Source organism: Archocentrus centrarchus, chromosome 2 (assembly GCF_007364275.1).
Source record: "Archocentrus centrarchus isolate MPI-CPG fArcCen1 chromosome 2, fArcCen1, whole genome shotgun sequence".
In the NCBI taxonomy this organism is placed as follows: Eukaryota; Metazoa; Chordata; class Actinopteri; order Cichliformes; family Cichlidae; genus Archocentrus; species Archocentrus centrarchus.
The window spans coordinates 18,770,967-18,795,418 of record NC_044347.1 but is presented as its reverse complement, the minus strand read 5'-3'; the positions used below and the strand labels follow the sequence as shown (position 1 = coordinate 18,795,418).

At 40.6% G+C, this 24,452-nt stretch overlaps 1 protein-coding gene across 1 annotated transcript; it reads right to left on the bottom strand.

Annotated features, from left to right (window-relative positions):
• Positions 1 to 8,769: 8,769 nt before the first annotated feature.
• On the bottom strand, positions 8,770 to 17,566 carry aamp (angio-associated, migratory cell protein). Its single transcript, XM_030749552.1, has 11 exons — positions 17,231 to 17,566; positions 16,989 to 17,132; positions 16,781 to 16,900; positions 14,352 to 14,491; positions 13,892 to 14,036; positions 12,970 to 13,053; positions 12,049 to 12,164; positions 11,862 to 11,956; positions 11,673 to 11,763; positions 10,989 to 11,143; positions 8,770 to 9,667 (listed from the first exon to the last, which is right to left on the bottom strand). The coding sequence occupies exons 1-11, from the start codon at positions 17,319 to 17,321 to the stop codon at positions 9,592 to 9,594; spliced, it is 1,257 nt and encodes a 418-aa protein (XP_030605412.1). The 5' UTR covers positions 17,322 to 17,566; the 3' UTR covers positions 8,770 to 9,591.
• Between the last annotated feature and the right edge of the window lie 6,886 nt (positions 17,567 to 24,452).

The following is a 24,452-nucleotide window of genomic DNA, read 5'->3' as shown; positions in this document are numbered from 1 at the left end:
TACAAGTGAACAGAGATCATGAGCTAAATAATCACAGGCAATATGTTTATAATGAAGTCAAAAAGAATAAGGATGACTGAAAACAACACAAAATAGATTTAAAAGCAAAAATAGTCTGCATTTCAAACAAAAAAACAGATTTAAGCCTCATTAGATAACCATGTATTATAAGAAATATGATTTAAAAGTTCCTAAATATGTCAGTTCTTTTTAAACTTTCATCACTTTAGTACCTGAAAACAGGACAATCTGCCTTAAAATTGTGAAATAGGCCCAGATAGTTGAGTACGGTTTTAACTAGGTCATTTTAAAACTACGTGGTCATCGCAAACCTCAAGCAGCAACTGGAGTCTATTGCAAATAATTAGATAAAATTCAAAGTGATTTATTTTCTCTCCAGAGGGACAAGGAGTGATTCAGGGTCAAGGACCAAGAAAAATTCATATCCCGCACAGAAGTGGAAAAAGAGGGGATTCAAATCTGATCTGAATGTGAAGCTGGAAATTTAAGGTGACAAATTGGAAAAGGAAATTAACAAGAGCACACGCCGTGATACGCGAGCTCGCTATTTGCACTCCCGTCTATAGATCACAGTTTTCTCTTTGGTCCTTTTGTGTGAGCGAGCAGCTGAGTCACTCATAAAACACTCACTCAGGATAAGCTAAAGGAGAAAAAGCCAACTATAGCCTGCAATGCTGGACAAGAGGCAAATGTCCTCTAATAATTCAACTCCTCTTGTATGTATTATACTTCACAGAGATGCATATCCTGTCACACTTAGTTTACAGTCAGGGGAAAATGTGCAGATTGTCACACTGACCTATAATAAACCACACACTGCTCCCATGTTTTATGTCTAAATGCTCTTTGATCAGCCAGTTTCAATTCTTCTGAAATAAAACAGCAATTCAAAACAGGAGCATTTTTTTTTTATAACCACCCAACAGTTTTTACACAGCAATTCACATTATATATATAACACGTGAATGTTTCCAGCATTCATATACATGTAAAAAAAACTCGGTGATGGGAGTTTAATGGTATCAAAGTCCTGTTACACTCTTAGCAAACAGTGTCTTTAAAAGGTCTTAAAAGGCAAATACACAAAAACACATTGATTTTTTTTTAACATCGCAGCCTTAATGCGTTATAATGGTTTCCGAGAAGCTTTGAGAGGTTCTTGAGTTAATTTTTAAAGTCATTTTTCCAGAACTTTCCACTAATAAAAAGTGTCCAGCATAAAAGCCGGTCTTTCATTAAATAAAACAGTTGTCATGTTAATGCAGAAAAATATTAGATGAGGTTAGAACAGCAATATAACTGAAGAAAAAGAAAAAAAACATGTCAGTAGTTGAAATAAAATGTGAACCTTTTGAGACAGAAAGCAAGAATCAGCAAAACCTTTACCTTTTTGTGACAAACAGTCCAGTCGTGTGTCACTTGTGAGGAGGATTTTAAATAAAATGCAGTTTCCTGTCAGTCTCCTCTTCTGATGACTTCTCGACTCGTCTTCGTTTCATATCCAGCGGCTGCAAAAACTAACCAGATGCAGCATAAACTACCTCTTCTTTATCCTTTAAGATCTCCTCAGTGAACTTGCCCCCAGCAGCCTTTGCAAATCCTAAGAAAGAGACAGAGTGAGCAACCAAGTGTGCAGCTTCCTCTCTGATACTTTAAAGGGGAAGTGCGCTCTAAAGCAGGAGGAGGAGGAGGCAGCTGGAAAAGTATCTTTTCCTGAGGAGGAGCCACTGAGGATGAGGCCCCAGTGCCCGCTAACTGCTGACCAACTAATTCTGTCTTTGTATTCTTTTACATTCGTCGACCCAGATATTTTTCACCGCTGTCCAATGAGTGGAAGAGGGAGCTGGTGTTGTCGCTGCAGCATTAAAATAATAAGAACATTCCAGGTTCTTATCATTTTAAATAGTGAATGTTCAGATACTCCAGCCAAGCTTCTGCAACATGTAGCCCAAATATTTATGATTTCTAACCGCAAGCACGATTACAATTTCAAGGAGGTCCCAAACATTATTTTTTTAACTCCCACTGTTTCCAGCAGTTAGAAGCTGTACAGAGAAAACTTCCTCTGTAGATGTGATTGAAGGAAGTAAGGTTTGGTGATATCGCTTTAGATTTTGTGAAGACAAAAGAAAAAAAAAGGAAATTCAATCAGTTCGTGTGGCATGTCAATACATAAATGTAGAAATAAAAAAGGGAAAAATATACAGAAATAAAGTATATAAACAGAGCAGTTCTTCTTTACATTGTTCTTAAATATTCTATTCACATCACTTTGTTGCAATTATCTTTTATACATAGTTCCATATTTTTTAATTTGCGCCTTGTGTCACCTTTTAATAAAATAGCAGTCCGCTGTTAGCAGTCTATATGAATAAAAAAGATGTTTTCATTATCATCATTATTTCATTTTTGAGGAGTTTTTATACTTTAAGATGAATTTTACATATTTAATAGGCTGCATTTGTAATATAATGTTTAAAACATATAAAAGTTGAGATAAAGACAACAATCTAGGCTGTGCCACTCGGCAACAGAAAAATATTTTCAGTATATTGATGTAATAACTATTGCTGGGTTGGAATTTACAAATTCAGTTTTCCAGAAATAAATCCAGGTCTGCTTGTTTGTTAGCAGCTAGTTGGAGTTCTGAGCTCCATGGACAGTACCCTGTTCTCATCTGTGTTTATATTTTGTATATAAAGAACATTTAATGCATTTAAATGCTGATTAATCAGATATTGGACATTTTGGGAAAAGTCTTATATTTTTCATCTTACCAGATAGTTGATAGCTGCAAACACTCCTCAGAGATTTAGGTCCATGCTGACATGATAGCATCACAGTTGCTGCAGATTTACATGGTGCATTATCCTGCTGAACGCAGCCGTTAGTAGATGGATACACTGGGGTCATAAAGGGATGGACATGGCCAGCAGCAATACTCAGGTAGGCTGTGACATTTAAATGATGCTCAGCTGGTATAAAGTGGCCTAAAGTGTGCCAAGAAAATATGGCACCTGGTGTGGACTTCTGCCGCTGTAGCTCATATGCTTCAAGGTTTGACATGCGGTGCATTCAGAGATGCTCTGGCACCAACAACAATGACACACTAAAAGCCACTTAAATCACCCTTTTTGCCCATTCTGATGCTCGGTTTGAACTCCAGCAGGTCATCTTGACCACGTCTACATGTCTACATGCATTGAGTTGCTGCCATGTGATTAGACATTTGCATTAAAAAGCGGTTGAACTGATATACCTCACAAAGTGGCCATTAAATCATATTCACCTTGTAAATAAAAAGGTAAAAACAACAACGTGTAGTTTGGTAGATGCAAACAGCCAGGTGCGTTGGCTAGCAGTAACATACTGTTAACTCTATTGGCAAAAAGCAGATGTATTTATCAGCATATTGAACTATTTATTCAAATCCCCATAGGTGTAGATTTACCATAACTAGTACAGGAATTATTTGTAATATTTGCTTTTTTTCAGTTGCTGCTCAACAAACATCAGTTTGGGGCAGGTGTTCTGTCAAATTTCTGTTACTTTTCTCTTTCTTGTTCTACATGAAAACATCACTTTGCCATATTTCTATCAGTATGCTCAGCAATGTAATCAGTACTTTAAAGTAGGTCAAAACAAATGCTCAGATGAAGTGACCTATATATACAATCATGTATATATCAGAATTTATAACAGCTGTCACACATGTATAACATTTGAACACAATGTTGAATGGGAGGCCAGCAGTGACCTGTTTTTGCCAAAACACAGAGTCTTCTTCCCTGCTACTTTTGTGCAGACCTGGTGCTGTATTGATGGACGAGCTACAATCAGATAATGGGTTTTAAACACAAACGTTCCCGAGGCCAGGGGCGTCTGGAGAGACACTACACAGGGAGGACAAGAAAGCACAGCAGCTTTACATTACAAATGTGAAGATGGTGCTTCTTGTTCTTCCTGGAACACCAGGTCCTACTCAACATTAAATAAATTATCTCCAGGTTTATTATTACAATGGAAATATGTAATGTGATAAGACTAATAGTGCTCGACTGCCAAAGGAGATCAATGCTGGCTTCTGTGGCACCACTTATGAACTTTTCTATGTTTGTAGTGGCACTAATTTGTTCTACAAATTCCACTTCCTGTATTCTTTGCCACCCGAAATGTATTTTTAAAATTATTTTAACAGTGTGGTACTTAAAATTCCAGCTTGCTTTAAAAGCTGTCAAATGTTTTTTCTGGAGGCAATTTTTTTTTTTTAAAGATTTATAATATAATACAAAGCCAAAATAAAGTTACTGTACAGTATTGAATTACCATAAAATGCTATATAAAAATTTATAATTCTGTGAACAAAAAAATTAAATAAATAAATAAAATATCATGACATAAAAACACGGTGTAGCGACAGCTTCAGCTAGCTGAGTCATGGTTTAGCTAAACCCAGTGTATATTTTCATATTTTCGATACTTTAAAGTTACTTTTAAGTTTTAATTCTATATATAAGCTGACTTTGTTTCACCACATTAAACATTTTAAATTATACTTTTAAAAGTAGCAAAACTAACAAGCCTAGCTAAAAGCTAACTGGCCTAGCTTAGCAAAGTTAGCTCAAACTGGTTAAAGTGTCTAGATATCACATATTTTAATATGTACATATTTATATATGATGTACAGTGTTTAACAAATTTATTAAACCACCAAAAGAAAGCAGAAATATTTTAGGAATCTATCATAAATTTGTTTAAAATTTAAAATAAGATTATTATTTATCAGACAAATAAACTAATTTCATACCCAAATCTGAGCCCATACACAGGACTTTTCTAAGATGACATAAATTAATCAAGTCTAACAATCAACCACTAAAGCATTTTTTTTCTATTTAGGAATGAAACATAGTGTTTTTTTAAGATGTACGTTTTAACCTTTCAAAATAAAAATAACATCATGGTGGCTGCAGCGGTTGCAGCTCATATACATACTGGTTCTTCAAGCTTTCATCCCCGTCCTGACTGTTTCTGTGGTTACAGCTCTGCCTTTGTAAGGCCGTATTGTTAATGGGTTTGTCACTTGCCTCCTGTTCCACTCATGTTTACCTTGGCATCAGCACCTGCCTTTCTCTGCTCGGCCGATTTGTTCAGCATCTGTTGTCGGCACAGTTGTCCTCATAGAATATGAGCAGTAATTTAATAGGTCGACTGTGGTTCCATCAAGCTCTAAAGGTGATAATCCATCTAGACATTGTATTCGGCCTCCTGTACCTGTCACAATGCAATGACAAATGATCTGTTTGTCAGTTTTTGCTGCATATTTTATACCCTGAATATAAAAGAGATTGAAAGTGCTGTTCCGCTGGCTTTAACCTAAATATCACATCAGCTAAAACAATGTATACCATACTGCACAAATAGGTTCGTCTGTGCAACTGTTTGACTGCCTGTCTGTGTACAGCTGCAGCTAAAGATACAGACGCTGACCGAGTGAACTGTGGTACAAGGAAGAACCACTTGTGCGCAGGATGCTGGCTGACGCTTGTTTTTGTCATCCTGGAGTAAAACTCAGAGAGGAGAGGAGGAGCAGAGGGCAGAAACAAGAACAACAGAATTTAAGTAATCAGTCGTTACACTTGAAACCCCAAAAAGCCAGCTGCCTCAGTAAGATATAGGTGTGAGTAACGAGTCCATGTTCACTCTTGATTCTTTTTCCCATGAATACATGATTGCACACTAGGCTGCACAATATAAAATGCAATGAGTCACTGCTGCAATCCTTTTACCCCACTTTCTACCAGATGCAATGACCATGACCTTTATGTTTAATAGGCTCTTCTCTGTCACACACTAATGTAAAGGCATAAGGTCATGCTGGTCTTCTGTTTTAATAAGCAACTTGGAGACTGGTCAGCTAATAATGTGGTTTCTGATTGTGAAAAATATGGTTCAGGCTACTAAAGTGGCATGAAAAGTATCCACTTGTTTCACAGCAAAATGTAATCATCACAAGGACCGTCACGTAGACTGAGCTGTTTGTTTTGTTCTAGTGTACCACTGCCTTCAGCACAAACTACACTAAAACCATTGATTTTTGATGGCTAGACTATCTAATAACTACACTATATAGCCAAAAGTATTCACTCATCTGGCTTCACATACATATGAACTTGAGTGACAGCTCATTCTTAATCCATAGGGTTTAACATGATGTTGGGCCACCCTTTACAGCTATAACAGCTTCAACTCTTCTGGGACAGCTTTCCATAAGGTTTAGTGTTTATGGGAATTTTTGACCATTCTTCCAGAAGCACAATTGTGAGGTCAGACACTGATGTTGGACAAGAAGGCCTGGCTTGTAGTCTCCACTCTAATTCATCCCAAAGGTGTTCTGTTGGGTTGAGGTCAGGACTCTGTGCCACACCAAACTCGCTCATCCGTCTTTATGGACCTGCTTTGTGCGCTGGTGTGCAGTCATGTTGGAACAGGAAGGGGCCATCCCCAAACTGTTCCCACAAAGTTTGGAACATGAAATTGTTCAAAATGTCTTGGTATGCTGAAGCATTAAGAGTTCCTAAGGAGCTGAGCCCAACTCCTGAAAAACAACCCCACACCATAACCCCCCCTCCACCAAACGTTACACTTGGTACAATGCAGTCAGACAAGTACTGTTCTCCTGACAACCACCAAACCCAGACTCGTCTACCGGATTGCCACATGGAGAAGCGTGATTCATCACTCCAGAGAACACGTCTCCACTGCTCTAGAGTCCAGTTTACTCCACTGCATCCAACGCTTGAATTGTGCTTGGTGATGTAAGGCTTAGATGCAGCTGCTCGGCCATGGAAACCCATTCCATGAAGCTCTCTACGCACTATACACCTCAGCATCCAATGACCCCACTGTGTGATTTTACATGGCCTTCCACTTTGTGGCTGAGTTACTGTCACTCCCAGTTGCTTCCGCTTTGTTATAATACCACTAGCAGCTGACTGTGGGATATTTAGTAGCGAGGAAATTTCACAACTGGACTTATTGCACAGGTGGCATCGTATCACGGTACCATGCTGGAATTCACTGAGCTCCTGAGAGCGACCCATTCTTTAACAGATGCTTGTAGAAACAGTCTGCATGCCTAGGTGCTCGATTTACACACCTGTGGCCGTGGAATTGATTGGAACACCGAATTCAATGATTTGGATGGGTGAATGAATACTTTTGGCAGTATAGTGTACATTATACATCTAACAGCAAAGATAACAACAGACCCCTGAAATCTGCATGAGCCACTCTTACACTTTGGGGGTTACAGCTCCTAATGTTCCTATTACCAGCACCTGCTTGTCTGTCTAGAACTTGAAATCCCACAGGACATAAGCCCTGTTGTTTTCAACCACCTTCAGTGGCATCTTCCACCAGGAATAGCTGTCAGCATGATCCCACACTCACAGTGCTCTATTGTGTGTTTTTCTATCCAGGTGTGCTTTTAGTACATTGGCGGTGTGTTTGGGATCAGTCATGCTGAAAACTTAAGGCACTGCAAACTGACCACTTTACAGATGGTACTGAATGACGGATCAAAATCTGGTGGTACTTTCCTGTGTTCATCCAACGCCACTGGCTGAAATGCAGCCCCAGACCATGACAGAGCCCCCACCAAGTTTTACGGGTGTCTGTGTTCTGTCTCTCCGTTACACCTTGACAACAATTTTAAACAAAGATTTTAAATTTGAATTCATCTCTCCATCAGACCTGTTTCCACTGATTTTCAGTCCAGTTCTTGAGTAATGTGGCATACCTCAGCCTTTTCCCCCTGTTTCCCTTCCTTAAGAATGGCTTCCTGACAGCCACCCTTCCACTGAGACCATTTCTGATGAGGTTTCAGTGAACAGCAGATGGATCAGTTGAAGGTCCTGTTGCATCTCGAAGGTCCCGTATCAGGTCACTGCTGGATTTTTTTCCCTATTTGTGATTTTCAGATGCTGCTCATCTGCTGTAGTTTTTGGGTTTTTTTAGGCTTGTCACTTTTTTTGTCCTCAACTTTTCCAGTTTCCTCAAATTTATAAGGACACACAGCACTCCATACTGAGATATGCCAAGTTTTCAGCTAATAGCTCTTTGGAAACTATTTTGTTGATGCAGGAAACTGTTATGTTTGAAATTTTTCACAGATTCAACTAAAGCAAGAGGAACAGATTGTGTTTTCGCGACAGGCTGCTCGCAACAAAGTGCTTTATGATAATGGAGCTTTAAAATTGGTTCTTTGCCAAGCTATCTGTTATGTGTAAACACCACTGGTTCATCCCTGGAGTTCAGTTCCTTTTTTCACACTTGAATGATTCGTAAGTCAGTGTTAAGTGGCTTAACAGACAGTGGATTAATAATAATAATAAAAAAACAAAACATTCCTCTGAAAATGGTCAGGTACAAGGACTGAACTGAAATGGAGTGAAAAATCAGCCAATGTCCAAAGAAACACTCTGAAAGACCTTCAGACAGCCTGGAGAGCTACTGTTCAAGACCACTTAAAAAAAAAAAAATTGGCTCCTTGGAAGCAAAATATAAACAAATAAGGGGTGGCTCAAGACTTTTGCACAGTACTGCACTTGTGTTTTTTAATTCAGTTTTAATTATATAGCACCAAATCACCTCAAGGCGTTTATACTGTAAGGTTAAAAACCAGACAATAACAGATGGTCCATTTTAAAGTTTATTTACAAAATGAGAGGACAGAAGGATTTATGGCTTCTAGTCAATATTAAACCTGGTTATTAGACCTGTTTTTAAACTATAAATTGGGTATTTTGGGTTTTCAAACTCCTGTTTTCGGTCTTGTCTATGTTGACTGTAGTTTGGCTAAGATCTGCCTTCATCGGGGACCTGACGTATTCAGCCTGACTCACATCCTCCTCTTACTTAATCTAATGAAGCGATATAAAACAGATAAAACTGAACCAAATACAGACCAAGCAACCACTTGAACTAAAAGAGTTTACAGTAAGTTGCACCCTTTCCCATCAAAATGGCTCCAGCTTCATGATGCATCTTCTGACAAATTCAGAAAAATCTGATCTGAGTTTGGAGTGAACACAACACAATTTAAGGGTTACCCAGAAGAAAGTATATTATTTATTTTTTCATATTTACAGTTGAGTTTACATGAAAGTGTGGTATCAGGGAGCTGAGCCCGCACACGTCCTCCTGTGTTCCTTATTCATCTGGAGGACGTCAGGGGCAGGACACTGCAATAAATCACTCTTTGACTTTCACATTCTTGAACAAAAGCATACTGGGGCCAAAAATAGTGAACAGTTTGTTTTAAAGACTCTCAGTTACTTAAGGTTTCCTTGAAGAGGCTTAAACATCTGCCCATTAAGCAAACGTGAAGTGCTGATGGGAACAAAATTAAAAAAAAAGATAAAGCTTTTGGTTGCTACAGTCCTACAAAAATCAGCCAAGAACAAACAAGAGAATATTTGAACATCCTGAGGAGAAGGAAGAAGAGAACAGGAAGTCTCATCTCTTAAAATATTCTCTCTTCTCTTCCTTTTGTCTTCTGTCTGACTTTTACCGATCGGGTCTTTGGAGGCAGAAGACTTTCACCTTGTTGTCTCCTGAAGCGGTTACAGCGAGAGTCGCTTCCCTGAGGAGAGACGAGGACAGGCAGGATGTGATCGAGAGAGAGAGTGGAAACAGACACAGTAAATATTTATTTTAACCCGCTCAAAGTTGGCTAGGTTCACATGGATTTTTATTATAAATAGTTGAGTGATTTTTTTTTAAAGTTTTTCTGAGGTTTTTTTATTTTTGCTTTGCAACTTCAGCTGTTTGGGTCTTGAATTATTTGTCGCTGCAGTAAAAAGTGTTCTTACAAACATAACTAAAAGGAAAAGAAAAGATATAGATCTTCACTTTGAGAGTAAATCTAATCAACATTTGAATTTTTATTTTCTGGTTCATTCTGGTTCCACTTTTTTAGTAAAAAAAAAAATATATAAAAAACATACCATAATGCCTTCACAATTAGTAAAAAGCAAATCCATTTCCTGTTTTCCTCAAAGCACTGAGGAGACAGACTGAGCTTATAACCAGACTGCGTATGCAGGAGACTTTTAAAGACCCTTTTTAATACCACAAATCGGGCACAGGATTAGTTCAAGCAGCTCAAACTCACACTCAGCTGTAATCCTAGCAGATCAGCTGATTTCAGAGCTAGCTCATACCTTTACACATATAACTGGAAAAATCTCATACTGGAGAACTGAGTTGTAATTTGCGGATGTGCGTCTGTAAGTTGCTTTGCAAACCACTTCATCTCTTCCTCCTCCTGCTGCTGCTGCTGTCTGATCTGTTCTCAATGATGTCAGCTGTTCTCTTGCTGCTCTTTTCACCTCTGGTTTTCCACAGGGATAACCAGAGTGGAGAAAAGCAGCTATGAACATGCAGTGGAAGGGTGGGAAATTCCCATCACAGAGCCATGCTGTCAAGGATAAATCCAGATGGAAATATCATCTTCTTTTGAATGTAACAGCCCTGATTATGCAGGATTTACTCTTCTGCATTAAACCTAGACCACAGGTAGGTTCTTACGCCAAATCTCTCTGAAACTCTGAGCTGTAAAAAAAAAAAAAAAAAAAAAAAAAAAAAAAAAAAAAAACGGCACTACACAATGTGTCAGAGAAGTCCAAAACACCTATGACCAGTCCAGTACTGCAGTTTCCTCCTAAACATTTAGGGATACTTCTTCTTCTACTGCTGCCATTTTTGGAATTGACTGGAAGAAAATGGATCAACAAAGAAAAAGAAAAAGAAAAAAAAAACAAAAAAAGAAAACAAACCCCACTGTCAATGACTGTTTTGGCAGCAAAAGTATGTATCCCTAAATTCTAGTGCAAGTGTCCTTGAGCAGGGCACAGAGTCCTGGCCTGTGCGCTGTTGTGTGCTGTCTTACTGTGGAGTCGTACCTGTTGAAGGTGAAGTCCAGAATCTCTGCAGTGTGGCCCCTGTACTCAGACACCATGTTGCCGGAACGAGCGTCCCATAAACGCAGTGTGCCGTCTAAACTGCAGGTGGACACCACAGAAGAAGACTCCTCCCACTTCAGCTGAACGATGCCAGCCTGGAGGAACACAGAGAGATGTAAAACAGGCAAAGGCGAGACCGACGTCTGTGTTAAAATAAACGTGACGCGGGGCGCCCGGGTGGCTTAGTGATGAAGCTGGCGAGCACATACATATGCCGCGTTGCGGGAGGCGCGGGTTCGAGTCCCGGCCTGTCGCCAGTTTGCCCGCGTGTCTTCCCCTGTCTCTTTCCCCCATTTCCTGTCTCCCTCCACTGCTGATAAAAGCCGCTGTGGCCAAAAAAGCAAAATAAATCAAATAAACGTGACGCAATGAGTTGATGCTTATTACAAGCTGGAGAAAAGGGGCTTGATATTTTAATTCCTTTTTCAGTAAACTGCCAAAATTACATCCAAACTTGTCCTCTTCCACATTATCTGCACACGAGCAACATCCCTTCAAACAAACCTCCCTAATTCTGGGAGGATTTCTGATATGACTGCAAAGCGGTACACAGACCTGAAACGAGCATGAACCCGAGGGGGACCAAACTAAACACGCACAGTCCCACTTTCTGCTGCTTGTTACCTCATGCTGGCATCTGTGCCTCAGGGCTTGCGTCGAGAGATCGTATATGGCCAGAGTCCCGTCCAGGTAAGCAACAGCTATCAGCGGCAGGCTGGAAAGGCCGAGAAAGATGAAACGGTTAAGGAGCTGAGGCGAGCACATGCAGTTTTTCCTTTGGCATTTCTTATTCTGTCCGTGCAGTCAACTCACATGTTGCAGAATCCCACAGATTCCACTGAGTTGGATTCTTCTTCGTCTTTTGATCCTTTTCCTTTGTCTCCTTCCACAGAAAACATGCCAACCACCTTCACACAGAGACACAGGGATTGGACGCTGCTAAATTATACTTCCTCCTTCTTTCCCTACCTGCTTCTTATTGGTTCTTTATGGCACCCACCTTGCCCGTGCTGGTGTTGATGAGCTTGGCACAGCCGTCCACTGAACCCGACAGCATCAGAGAGCCGTCCTTATTGCAAGCCAGGCAGGTTAGCGCCCCCTGGTGTCCATCCTGACCTGTCAGGCAAGAAAAAGCAAAAATTAAGAACATGATGCAAGTTTTTGCAATTAAAGTGTTGTGCAAAAGTCTGGAGCCATCCCTCACTAAACTAAAATTAGTTCTTTGCTAAGTTATCTGTTATGTGTAGACACAACACTGGTTCATCCCTTTGAGGTAGAAGCCTTTTTCTGTTTGAATGAGTCATAGGTCAGTGTTAAGTGGCTTAAGAGACAAAAGCATTCCTCTAAAAATGGTCAGGTACAAGGACAGGACTGGAAAAAAAAAAAAGCACTTTGACAAGAAAGTCTGGCTCCGTGGAAGAAAAGTATAAAGAAATAAGAGGTGGCTCAAGACGTGCACACAGTGCTGTTTATAGTCTATTTTTTAAACCAAGAATGGTGATAAGCATTTACTACCTATACTTATTCTAGTTGATCACAACCATTTACAGTCCTTAAACCACTTTCTCCAAATACAGCCTACAAACAGTAATTCGTTTACACAAGATTGGAGTTTTTGCTGTCTCCTTTCTTTACTGGGCCATAACTCTGCATTACTGTCTGGTACTTTTCCTGGTTTTCCATCTGTTTATATGTGACTCCTTTCATCTAGAATATACACTATTAAGCTAAAAGCAGGGCAATACACAGTGTTTTATCTGTGTTTTCTCATCACAATGATGACTTTACCACTGGAGCTATAGCAGCACCATGATATGACTTGTTCTCCAGAATGTCAGTTTTTCTATACATAAGGCTGTAATTTGACAGGTTTTCCTAATTCTTAAACTCATATAGCAAACACACTATGTGCCAGACCCACCTTTGATGACATGGATAGCATTTCCCTGCTTCAAGTCCCACATGCGTACTGTTCCATCCTCATAACCCACCACAGCACGTTTACCTGGAGGGGGAAAAAAATGATATGCATAGGCTATTTATTTACAAAACCTTTGAGGACTGAGGACCAATATGGGTAAAAGTGTACACACAGTTTTATCCATTTAAAACCAAATCTACAAACCAAATGTGCAAAAATTGACAAGAGCTGTTTTCTAGACATTAATGAGGGATCACTTGATCAAATGTCCAGATCAGAGTCATTAACCAGCCGTCTGATTGTGTGAGTGTGTGAAAACCACAGCTAGTTCAGTGCATTCACTGTTAGGGAGTTGGTGTCCCTGCAGCTCCATCATGTAAACCTCAGAGTATTTCCAAATTAATCTTTAGCCGAGTATTTCCTGCTACATCCTCCATCCATCCACCTTGTTCCACTTATCCGACGCAGGGCCTTGGGGTGACCGAAGCCTATCCCAGCTGCCACAGGGCACTGGGTACACCCTGGACAAGTCAGCAGCCGGTCGCAGGGCATTTCCTGCTAAGTGCTACACCTTATTCTACTGAAACTGTCAAGTTTAGAGTCAAACAAGTGACACAGCATTCCACTTTACATTCAAATCAAACCCACATAAAAGGCTAAAACTATTTTAAAGCCTACATGCTGCATTAAATACGTTAAATTACTCACATAAATATAAAACATTTTAATTGAAAAAAGAAGGAAATGTCATACATAATTAGCATTATTAGTTCTGCTAGTGTAAGTAAACTTTGACTTATAATCACTGGATACCTTCAGGCTCATTTTTTTTAACACTTTACTTGGATAAAGGTGAGTTTGTTTTTTTTGTTTGTTTGTTTTTTTTGGGGGGAGGGGGGACTTTTTGTCTCCCGTCTCTCACCATCAGGGAGGACTTTGCCACTGGTGGCCTGACACGCAGGACTCTGGAATGTTTTACAGTCTCCCGCGGGGATCTTCCACATCCACGCGCTGCCATCGTTTGTTCCCGCCAGCAGCACCGGAGCACAGGGATGCCACTCCAACCACTGCAGAAGAATGTTACAGCTTTTTTACACACACACACACACACACACACACACTTTCCTCCAAATTCCACTGAATTTCCTACTAGCAGCCAGTGAGTGCATTTTATCAGCTCTGGAGGTTGTGTGACTTAAGAAAAGGGCGACTCAACCGTCATGATCACTCACTTCCTCCACAAGGCCACAAATTCTCAGACTGAGCAGTCATATTTTCTTATAAAGTCCTTATAAAGTCCTGCTTTATAAGACTTTACACACACACACACACACACACACACACACACACACACACACACACACACACACACACACCCTTACCTCCAGATCTCCCACTTCGAAGGACCAGATCTCTTCTTTGGTTTCTACTTTCCAGACTTTAATCAAGCCGCTCATGTCACCAGAAGCCACCAAGGAGGAGTCATGGCTGAACATGGCACACGTCACCGAGTCTTTGTGACCTGCAGAGGCAAAGAGGGGAGAGAATAAATGGCTTTGTGGAAAGCTTTCAGTGATCAGTGGGCTGAGTTATGAAGTGAGATTAATGGGTTAGCGAGCTACGTCAAACTTTGTTAGGCTATGAGAGTGTAACACTGAATGTTTGAAGAATATGACCATAACACAGCCAGCTGGCAGCCAGCTGGCAGCCAGCTGAGTCGAGTCCCCTCGAGTTGCGCTCATCAGCAAAGGCTCATTCAGATTGATTGTAAAATGTTGGCAACCTGCATTCATAAATTACATAATTATTTGCAAACCTTTGACATTCTCTCTCAGAGTGATTGCAGCCACTCCAAGTCAGACTGCAAGTGTTTGCAGAAAGGTTGGCAAGGGAGAGTTTTCATAAAGGATTAAAGACATCTATGTTTGCTCCCTGTCTGGGTTGTTTTGGTTTCAAAAACGAAGCCTAAACTCGCCTACATTTTGTCACTTTAACCGTCCTGTGCTGTTGTGTGTGATTTGATTGCCATTGACAAAGCTCTCCCAGTCCATCTCCACACCATCGACGGCCCACACAAAGAAAGCTCTGGCAATCTTTATCTGTGGCATTTTCTTAACCCTCATAATGTCCGGGGGTCTTTTTAGACCCCAAATGAAATCTTTTGCCATCAAAATATGTTTGTTTTTTTTTCATCAAATGACCTGAAAACAACAGGGGTTGTTCAATGCTACGCTCTTCATTATTAAAATCAATTTGACATAATTTGGCTGAATTATGGGTGTTTTATTGAATTTAATAACGCCTGTTGTCCTCTGGGGTCAAAAAAAAGATCTTTGATGTGTGAGATCAAACAATGGTTATAGCAGCAAAATAAAACAAAAGAAATAAAACAGGGCTTTTCTCACAGGTGTTTAGGTGTTTCACATTGTGCAACAAGCAGAGGAAGAAGCTCTGTACTGCACCAGAGGCGTGTGCCCTATTTTTTAACAGTTTTGTGGGAAAGAATGACCAGGAAGACAATGCTGAGTGTAATGAGGAGGAAGAATCAACTAAAGAGGAGGAAAATAATGATAAGGTGACAGATCCAACATACAGACCACATGCTACCTCTACCTCTGAAGAATTCCCCACATCACCTGCTGCAGAAATGAAAGATGGGTATGAAATGAAGAAAAAAAAAAAAAAAAAAAAGAAAATTATGATGGAGTAGAATGTAAAATGTTAGAAGTGGAGAACTGTGCTCACAATGATGAGGAAGAATCAACTGATGAGAAAGATTGTGAGCAAGAGTGCCTCTGCCCCTGCAGCACCTCTGGGTGATTTACCTATTGGTCAGTCCAGCTGACAAAAGAAGTAGTTGCAAATTCTGCTCACGCCAGAATGATCTCAAGACATTAAAAATATGCCAAAAATACAATAAATACATCTGCAAAGATCACGCCATTACTACCTGCCTTGCATGCACCTTTAGGGCCCATTCAGACAGTTTTTTCTGAAAAAAAAAGTTTTGAACGATAAAATGTTTTGGGAATGAATGTTGGCGTGTTTTATATGTCATTTAATGAGTTGGAATAAAGCTGTCTAAAAAGTTGAAACACAAAGATTGGTGATAGTTTATACTGTATGCTATAAAAACAGTCAAACTCGATGGGGTCAAAATTGACCCATTGAGTAATTATTTTTACTCAATTAAAAAGGTGAAAGTTTTTGAAAATGAGGTCTTACTGGCCTTGAACTTCAAAACAGAGAAAAAAAAGTGTGTGTATGTGTTTGACTGAACTTGTTACTAAAAGTGTAGCACAAAATTGGGTGAAGTATCCACTTTATATTCCTTAAAAACGGTCAAACTCGATGGGGTCTTTTTTGACCCCAGAGGACAAAAGGTGTAATTATGGTGTAATTATTTGCTGCAATTAAAAAAATGATTTAAAAAAAAAAAAAACAACCTCACTAAACTCTGCCAAATACCAGTCTGCAACATGTCAAATAGTCCAAATTAAATTAATTCTAAGTAATTCTTTTTTAAATTATATTTTCATTCAAAAATGGGGTATACTTTTATATAAACAAGAATTATTGTCCCTAAATTTCAAAACAAATGGAAAAATTTGGGGTAATGCATTGACTGAAGTAGGACTAAAGGTGTAACACAGAATTGATCGACAAACGCAATGTATGCTTTAAATAACAGTCAAACCATTTGGGGTCTTTTTTGACCCCAGAGGACAAAAGGTGTATGCAAAGAGGAGGCTTAAAGCATCCAACCCTCTGCGCTGCTCTGGGCAAAGGGTTATCCACCTTTAAAACTCACCTGTGCACTCCAGCAGAACCTCCCCATCGCTCACCCTCCAAACATAGGCCTTATCATCCTCTCCTCCACTCACAGCCAAGCTGTTCGTGGCTGGGTCCAAACTCACACAGAACACCGAGCCTGGACAGCAGGGAGAGAGGCCAGTTTAAACCTTCAGCAGCCTGAAGTAACGTGACAGTGACAGCACAGATATGAAGGAGGCTTTCACCAGTGTGTTTGGAGAAAGTGAGCTCGCTGTCGTCCTGCTCTGCCTCAGCCTCCATCTCGTCCTCCGTCTCCCAGCCTTCATTGTCATCGTCTCCGTTTCCAGCGTCTTCAAAGTCAACCTCCTCCAAGTCATCAGCCAAATCATCTACGAGAGAAACCAACACACCACAGTCACCACCTGCTCTATCTATACAAACACTGGCTGCCACAGGTGGGGGGGAGGCAGGTGCTGCTGAGACCCACCTGGGCCAGGCTCCGTCTCGTTCAGGTCGATGACTTCAATGATCTCCTCATCTCCGTGGAGCTCAATGGCGCTTTCCTCGGGGTTATCCATGCTGCTGGCCAAAACTACCACAAAGTATAGCTCAGGTTCACCTGACTTTAGGCGGCCTCGCGGTCTGCAGCTCCCAGCGTTACACTTTGACTCTCAAACTTCGCCTGTAGGGATACGCGGACTTAAGCGAGCAGCAGTTACACGTCAAAGCAAAAACTGCCACTCCATGTTTTCTTCACGTTGCTGCGACTGGTAAGACAGACGCATACTTATGATGTAAGCGAGTCGCTTCGGTAAAGCGTCATTTACCTCATTATCCACGAGATGGAGCCATTGGCAAAAAAAAAAAAAAAAAATGGCGCCATCATGGCGCGAAAAATGCCGGACATACAGCAGGATTAACGGCAATAATAAAAATTAGTAATTTAATAGAAGCAAGCACATCTCTGTAGGTATCTACATGGCTAATGACTCTTATTTGGGAAGTTATTTTGAGTTTTATCTAAATAAATTGTAATTTAAATGGTTACACACAACAAAACATCTAAAAAGTCTGCTGACTTTGCCCCAAAATTTGGTTTCAAATTCATTTTTTAGCTGTACCAAATTTTTCTGTTGTAAAATTCTCCCACACATTCAATTTTTTTTTTTTTGTCTGAGTACTTTCCCTCAAATATTTCTGCCAGTACTGGTATCAGTAAAAAATACATTTCACTTTGCATTGTACTGTTTATAAGTGTGCCTGTGACAAATAAACCTTATCTTATCAGTAAAAAGCTGGTGCTATTTTTTAACAAGCTATTTCCTTCTTCATACTTATGTACATTCGGTCTGTATTAGGAGCACTAATCATGAGTCCTCAGTTTCAAAGAAGAAAAATGACTAACCTCTGACAGTAATAATAACTATGTGAGATGTTTTATTTTAGTATCCAAGTATATTCTAGTCATGTTACAAAATCTGCACTGAAAATACAGCAAAATAAATGGTTTAAAAAGCGCAACCTATTTTAAAACAAGCAGTCAGTATAAATTGGTGTTTACCTGGGATATGTTTAACTGTTAAGTTTATTAAGCAGTTTATGTTAAGACAAATGAACAGCGGGTAATCCAAATGGATGCAACATTTCTATGAAAACAAACACATAACAGGCAAAAAACTAATTTTGTGTATTTAAAATGAGTTAATCAGCATACATGTTCCTGAAAAACTGTTGAATATTTATTAGATTGTGCTTGTCTGTGAATCTGTTTATTCAGTTTCTTCTATAATTTATTGTATTTGCTGCTCTGATAAGTCCGTCATCAGCAATATCAGTACGTGTGGGGCAACATATCCATGCAGCAATATATTATATGCGTTCTTCTTGTTATACTTTATTGATGTGCGAGATCAAGTTGCCAGAGTCGACTTCATGTCTCTTTTCTTGAATCTTTTCTTCTTCCGATGCATCTATATTGAGCCATATCGCAGAATAACTGCATGCTGATAGCGATATATTTTGAGCCTTATGTATCACGTTACTCTGCAATTGCCCCCCCCCCCCCCCCCCCTAACTATAAGGAGCATCAACAGCATTACACATTAACATAAAAGTTGCAGGGAAAAATGTGGCGGCTGCCTGGGCGCTCCTCTTCATTGTTCTGTCTGAATAGGATCGTTTATTCCTCACAGCACCTTTCCCCTTTCATCCATTCCCTGCATGATTGACCCTCAGTGGCCTGCTACAGGAGGACTTGACTGTAGGCGATTTATACGCCTGTTATTACAGGCTCAGGAGGTGAAACAAGGTTTTCTCTTTGACAGAAAATGAATCTGTGGTGTTATTTTTGCTGTCAAGTGTTTTTTTTTGTTTTAATCTTTTGTTGCATTTGTCTCGTACAGTCAAACTGATGCTGATGGTGAGTTTCACCCTTCATTTTCATGCAGTTCTGCTGACAGCGTTGGAGTTTTCATAAAATTACGTAGATTGCTGGCTAATTAAGATCAGGTTTAGGCTTCCTGATTATGTTTCATAATGTGACTGTATTAGGCTGGATTATGCTGCACAGTCAGAGGCTCTGCTTAGGGATTGTTTTAGGAAGCCTTTAAAAGCAGGAGTTTTAAAGCTGAAGATAACCCGTTCCCTCTGAGCCCCAGTGGAAACTCTGATCTTGAGCCTTCGAACTTGAAAAGAAGTGCCACAGAAAAGCAGTAGAGGGCCACCAGCCATCAGCTCTGGGTACACCGAGCCTGACCTCTGACCTCTGTGTGCTTTGGGAATGATCAGAAAATAATTTTTCCATGTGTGATTAAAACAGGAGGAACACATCTTGGTGCTTAACATTCATCAGACTGCAGCGAAAGCACAGGGAAAACATCAGGGCTGCTCTCCATTTTAAAACGAGCTGCTCTCCCTTCCTTAATCCCTCCATCAAGATATTTTATGAACACTTAGCACAGTTTGTCTACATCAGGTTTTCGGTTGGAGTTTTATGTCTTCTGCTATATGCTGCTGGCAGGACTCGGGGACTTGCATGCCCAAATAAGTTTTACTGGCTGCCCGGGCCCTCCACTTCAAGCCTTCCTCCCGGGAAAAATACAACCGTCTCATGATGTGGCGAGATGTGGAAATATCAGGGTGTACGTTATTTAGACGTTTTAAATCTGCAGCGAGCGAGAGATTTATAAACTCTCCGGGCGGTTATGACTAACGCTGGAAGAGGCTTTCGCCCTGGAAAGTTCGATGACATTAGTTACAACGCTGGTTACAGCCTCTTTATTTCATCAATCTGTTTCTGCAGTTTTATTTTAATTTTTTTGTCTGTCATGCCAGCGAAAAAGAGCTTCATTCACCTCCTACACACATAACTTGACTGCCTCTAACGCTGTCAGGTTAAATTGGGGATATGAATCCCATTTTTTGACATTTTTACTACGGCTTCACGACAGCTGTTTTTGAAGGATGAAGCGAATACTCTTCCAAGAGCTTATATTTTCCAGTGTAATCAAATATTAACTCATTCTCACACCAAAACATGGCAAGTAGTTAACTTTTTTCCTCATTTTGAAAGAGCAGGTAGCCCATCATGAGACTCTCAGAGAGGCCATTAGAAGCCAAACTTGGGAAATTCTTTCAGGCTTCGTGGCTTCTTACTGCTGTGTGGTCCAGAAATGAAAAGACTGACAATACAACTGGATAAAGTATGTGGAGGTGGATATGCAGGCTTTTACTGGTAGACTGTTTATACAGTCTTTGGTCAGGAGCAACAGGAAATAGCTCACGACCTCAAAAAACACGTGATACAGTCTGACTTTGAGCATCCAGGACATTCAGTGAAACATCAATCATGAGCTGCGAAGAAAGTTTCTGCAACCCTGTTTGTGTTCTCGCTCTTACTAGGACATGCTTTGAGGTTACCGGACACATTTTCCACAAACTGCAGTTCACCGGCCACCGGGCGGGAATTTTGGTTGCGGTTTCGAGGCAAAACGTCACCGGCGGTGGAAAGTGACCGGCTTCGTGAATTTCTATACACACAGTTCACTTCATGCTCCCGCTTCGCTGCAGTTCAGATGGAAACACCGTGTTTAGAGATCATTTGCTTTTCAAAAAAGCAAATGTAAGAGTCTACAGAGGCGCCTCACAGCAGGAAGGTTGTGGGTTTGAATCTCTCTGTGGGCAGTGTGGAGTTTGCATGTTCTCGCCATGCCCACTTTGGTCACTTCGGTTTCCTCCTGCTGCCCAAAAACCAGCACGTTGGGGTGACTGGTGACTGTAAACTGAGAGGTTGATAAAGTCCTTAATGTGCATAAAATAAAGTGATGTATGAAAGTATGTGTGAATTTGGCTTGTTGTTTAAAGACCTGAAGTGCTCAGCAAGACTAGAATACCACAATATTACCCCACCTGACATTTTATTAGGTACACCTTTCTATTATGGGGGTTGGACCTTAAGTTCTTTGTGGCTCAGATTCAACAAGGTGCTGAAAACATTCCTCAGAGATTTTGGTCCATATTGACATGACAGCATCTGCAGATTTCTCAGCTGCTCGTCCATGATGACCAAATCTACATCCCAAAGGTGTTCTATTGGATTGAGATCTGGGGACTGTGGAGGCCATTTGAGTGCAGCGAACTCACCGATGAGATAACCTGAGCTTTGACATGAGGTGTTATCCTGCTGGAAGTATCCATCAGAAGATGGGTTCACTGTGGTCATAAAGGGATGGACAAGGTCAGCAGAAATACTCAGGTAGGCTCGTGGCACGTAAATGATGAATATCCTACACACCATTCTTAGCTGACTGCAGTCACACCTGGTGTGGTCTTCTGCTGCTACAGCCCAGGTTTGACGTGTTGTGCATTCAGAGATGCTCTGCTGCATGCCTTGGTTGCAACGAGTGGTTATTTGAGTTACCGTTGCCTTCCTATCAGACTGAAGCAATCTGGCCATTCTCCTGTGACCTCTGGCATCAACAAGGCATTTTTTTTTTTTAGGCCAGAGAACTGCGTCTGCTTCCCAGTGGAGCAATAGTTTCTGGCACCATCAGCCATTCCACATCCAAACTTAAATCACTTTTCTTGGTCGGTTTGATCTTCAGCAGGTCATCTTGACCATGTCTACATGCCTAAATGCATTGAGTTGCTGACATGTGATTGGCTGATTAGATGTTTGTGTTGGCCTACCTAATATGCCAGTGAGTGTAAATGTCAGTCCATTTCCATTGTTATTTACAGCCGTGCTAATTATAAAAAAATCCTAACATACTCACAATGATGATGCTAATTTTAATTAGATATAATTCATTATTTCTTTATGCTGTTTGCTATTATTGCTTAGCATGTGAGCATGTTATCGTTTGCAAATTTGGATGAAACACAAGTATACAAATGAATATTTCTGCAGGTATCCGGTAATTCAGTTTTATTCATTTAGCGGCAAATCACAGCAACAGTCGCCTCAAGGCGCTTCATATTCTAAGGTAAAGACACTAATACAGAGAAAAAAGTGTCAGATGTATTTAAAGCGGTAGTTCACTTTAAAGAGGAAGTTTTACTCTCATTTTTTTGTCACGTATGTGTGCTTATGGCACTGTGGCAGAAGCCCCGTGGTTCCATTATGTTCAAGAGAAGGCTGACAGCTCACATGTCTTAGACTGGACAACACACACACACACACACACACACACACACACACACACACACACACACACACACACACACACACACACACACACACACACACAGAAACATGGATTTCTAAACAGCCTTGCAGCTCAGTAAAAAAAAAATAATTACACTTGAATAGATGTCATAAAGGAGACTTTCATGAAATAGACTTGATTCATTAACTAACCAAATGAGTAAAATGCTCCAATTCATAACAACCAAAAACTGACACAAAAGCCAAAATTATCAGTACAAATTAGATAACTGATTCTCGCAGTATCTCAGATTTAGTTTGTGTGTTGGGAGCTGTGCCAATAACTGGCCTGATTTGTGTGGATAAATCATTTATATTTGCAGGTTTTGGAAATAATGTTTTTAGGTCAGAGCGCTCTTCAGTAAGTCTTTTAAGTCTGCTTTTTTTTTCTCCAACACCCAGATGCTCTGGAACATCACGTTGGGTGGGCTTCCCTCTGCCGTCATCGGGACAGCATAGACCGGGAGCGACCCGTCATAACAACATTTCTCGGTTTATCACCCCAGCAAGCTGGTTTATGTCTGAAAAGCAGGACACTCTGGGGTGCTGTTACTTTATAGGCACACACTCTGCCTGAGCGGGACATGGAGGCATATTCATCTAATGTGTGTGTGTGTGTGTGTCCAACCGTGCAGCACATGCACCTTTACGCACACGCACACACAAACAGTATCAGTAATAAGGCCTGGGAGCTGTTGCTGTGTGAGAGGTAATTACTCCGTGCAGCTCAGCGTGGCTTTGATGGAAACTTTTAGACTAACTGGCTCGACTGTAAGAAGCCTCAGCTCTGCTTCTTTTTAACAAGAACTCTTTATGGCTTCATTTGCTCTCTTTTCTCTCTTAAACGCTCCCTTTTGAAGGAAACCTGGAAGGATTCGATGTCTCTTTTTTTACACGTAAGCAACCTAACATAGAAGAAAAAGCTGCAAACGCTATAATTCCACCAATATGTTAGAAGCTGTGATTTTTGCAGCCCGATCTCATGCTGCCAAATGCAGTGAGATGTTCAGAAGTGCTTTCTTCATGGCTGGCGAGCTTCTTTATGACACTGAGGTCTGCGAGCTTTGTCTGCACGCCGCGGCTGACTCATGTGGGACGGTGCTGGGTGAGACGACGGCTTCCCTTCACAAACCACTAACAGCCAGTTGTGTGTGCATTGCAAGTGGTCTGGTCCACAGCCTGTGTGTGATGTGTCTGCTGTGGTAGCACAGTGGAGGTTTGCGCAGGCCCTGCATGCTCACCAGCCTGTTGACTTTCTAGCCTGATTACTACTCCTCTTCCAGCCGCTGGCCAAAAAACATGGTGTATTTTTGGAACATCATTACTCAGGATCTGTGTTTTTAGCCAGAACCATGTAAGGTTCTTTGGCGCTGATGCTTTTAAAGGCATCTTGCTCCAAAGAAGCACACATGACCTAACCCTAAAGTGAAGGAGGTGATGGCTACTCCCCTGGATGCAAAACAGTTAACGTAATCAGTGATTTGGCAACCCGAGCGCGCTCACTGAATTGCAAATGTGCTGCTCTGGGCAATATAAGCCAATCTAATCCCTGCTTTGACATCACTGCCCTGGACGCACTCACTCACACACTCACTTGTATACGCACATTTGAGTGTTTTATGCATGTCTGCGTCAGCAAAAGCCTGTAGACAAACAATACAGATGCAGATGTCCAAAAGCAATTTGTGCTCCCTGACAGCACAAGTATAAACTTAATGAGACAGACAATGAAGCCATATCGCCTTCTGAATACACCGAGGGGCATAAGTCTTAATGCATTGCTCAAAACAATTAAAAGAACACTTTGAAAACACTTCAGATCTCAATGGAAAAAAAATAATCATGCTGGATATCTATTCTGATATGGGCTTAGTAATGTGTTAGGAATGAAAGGATGCCACATCATTTGGTGGCAATAAAAATGATTAACCTACAGAGGCTGAATTTAAAAACACTCCGAAAATCAATGTAAAAAAAGGGTGTAGCAGGCTAGTTGAAATTTCAT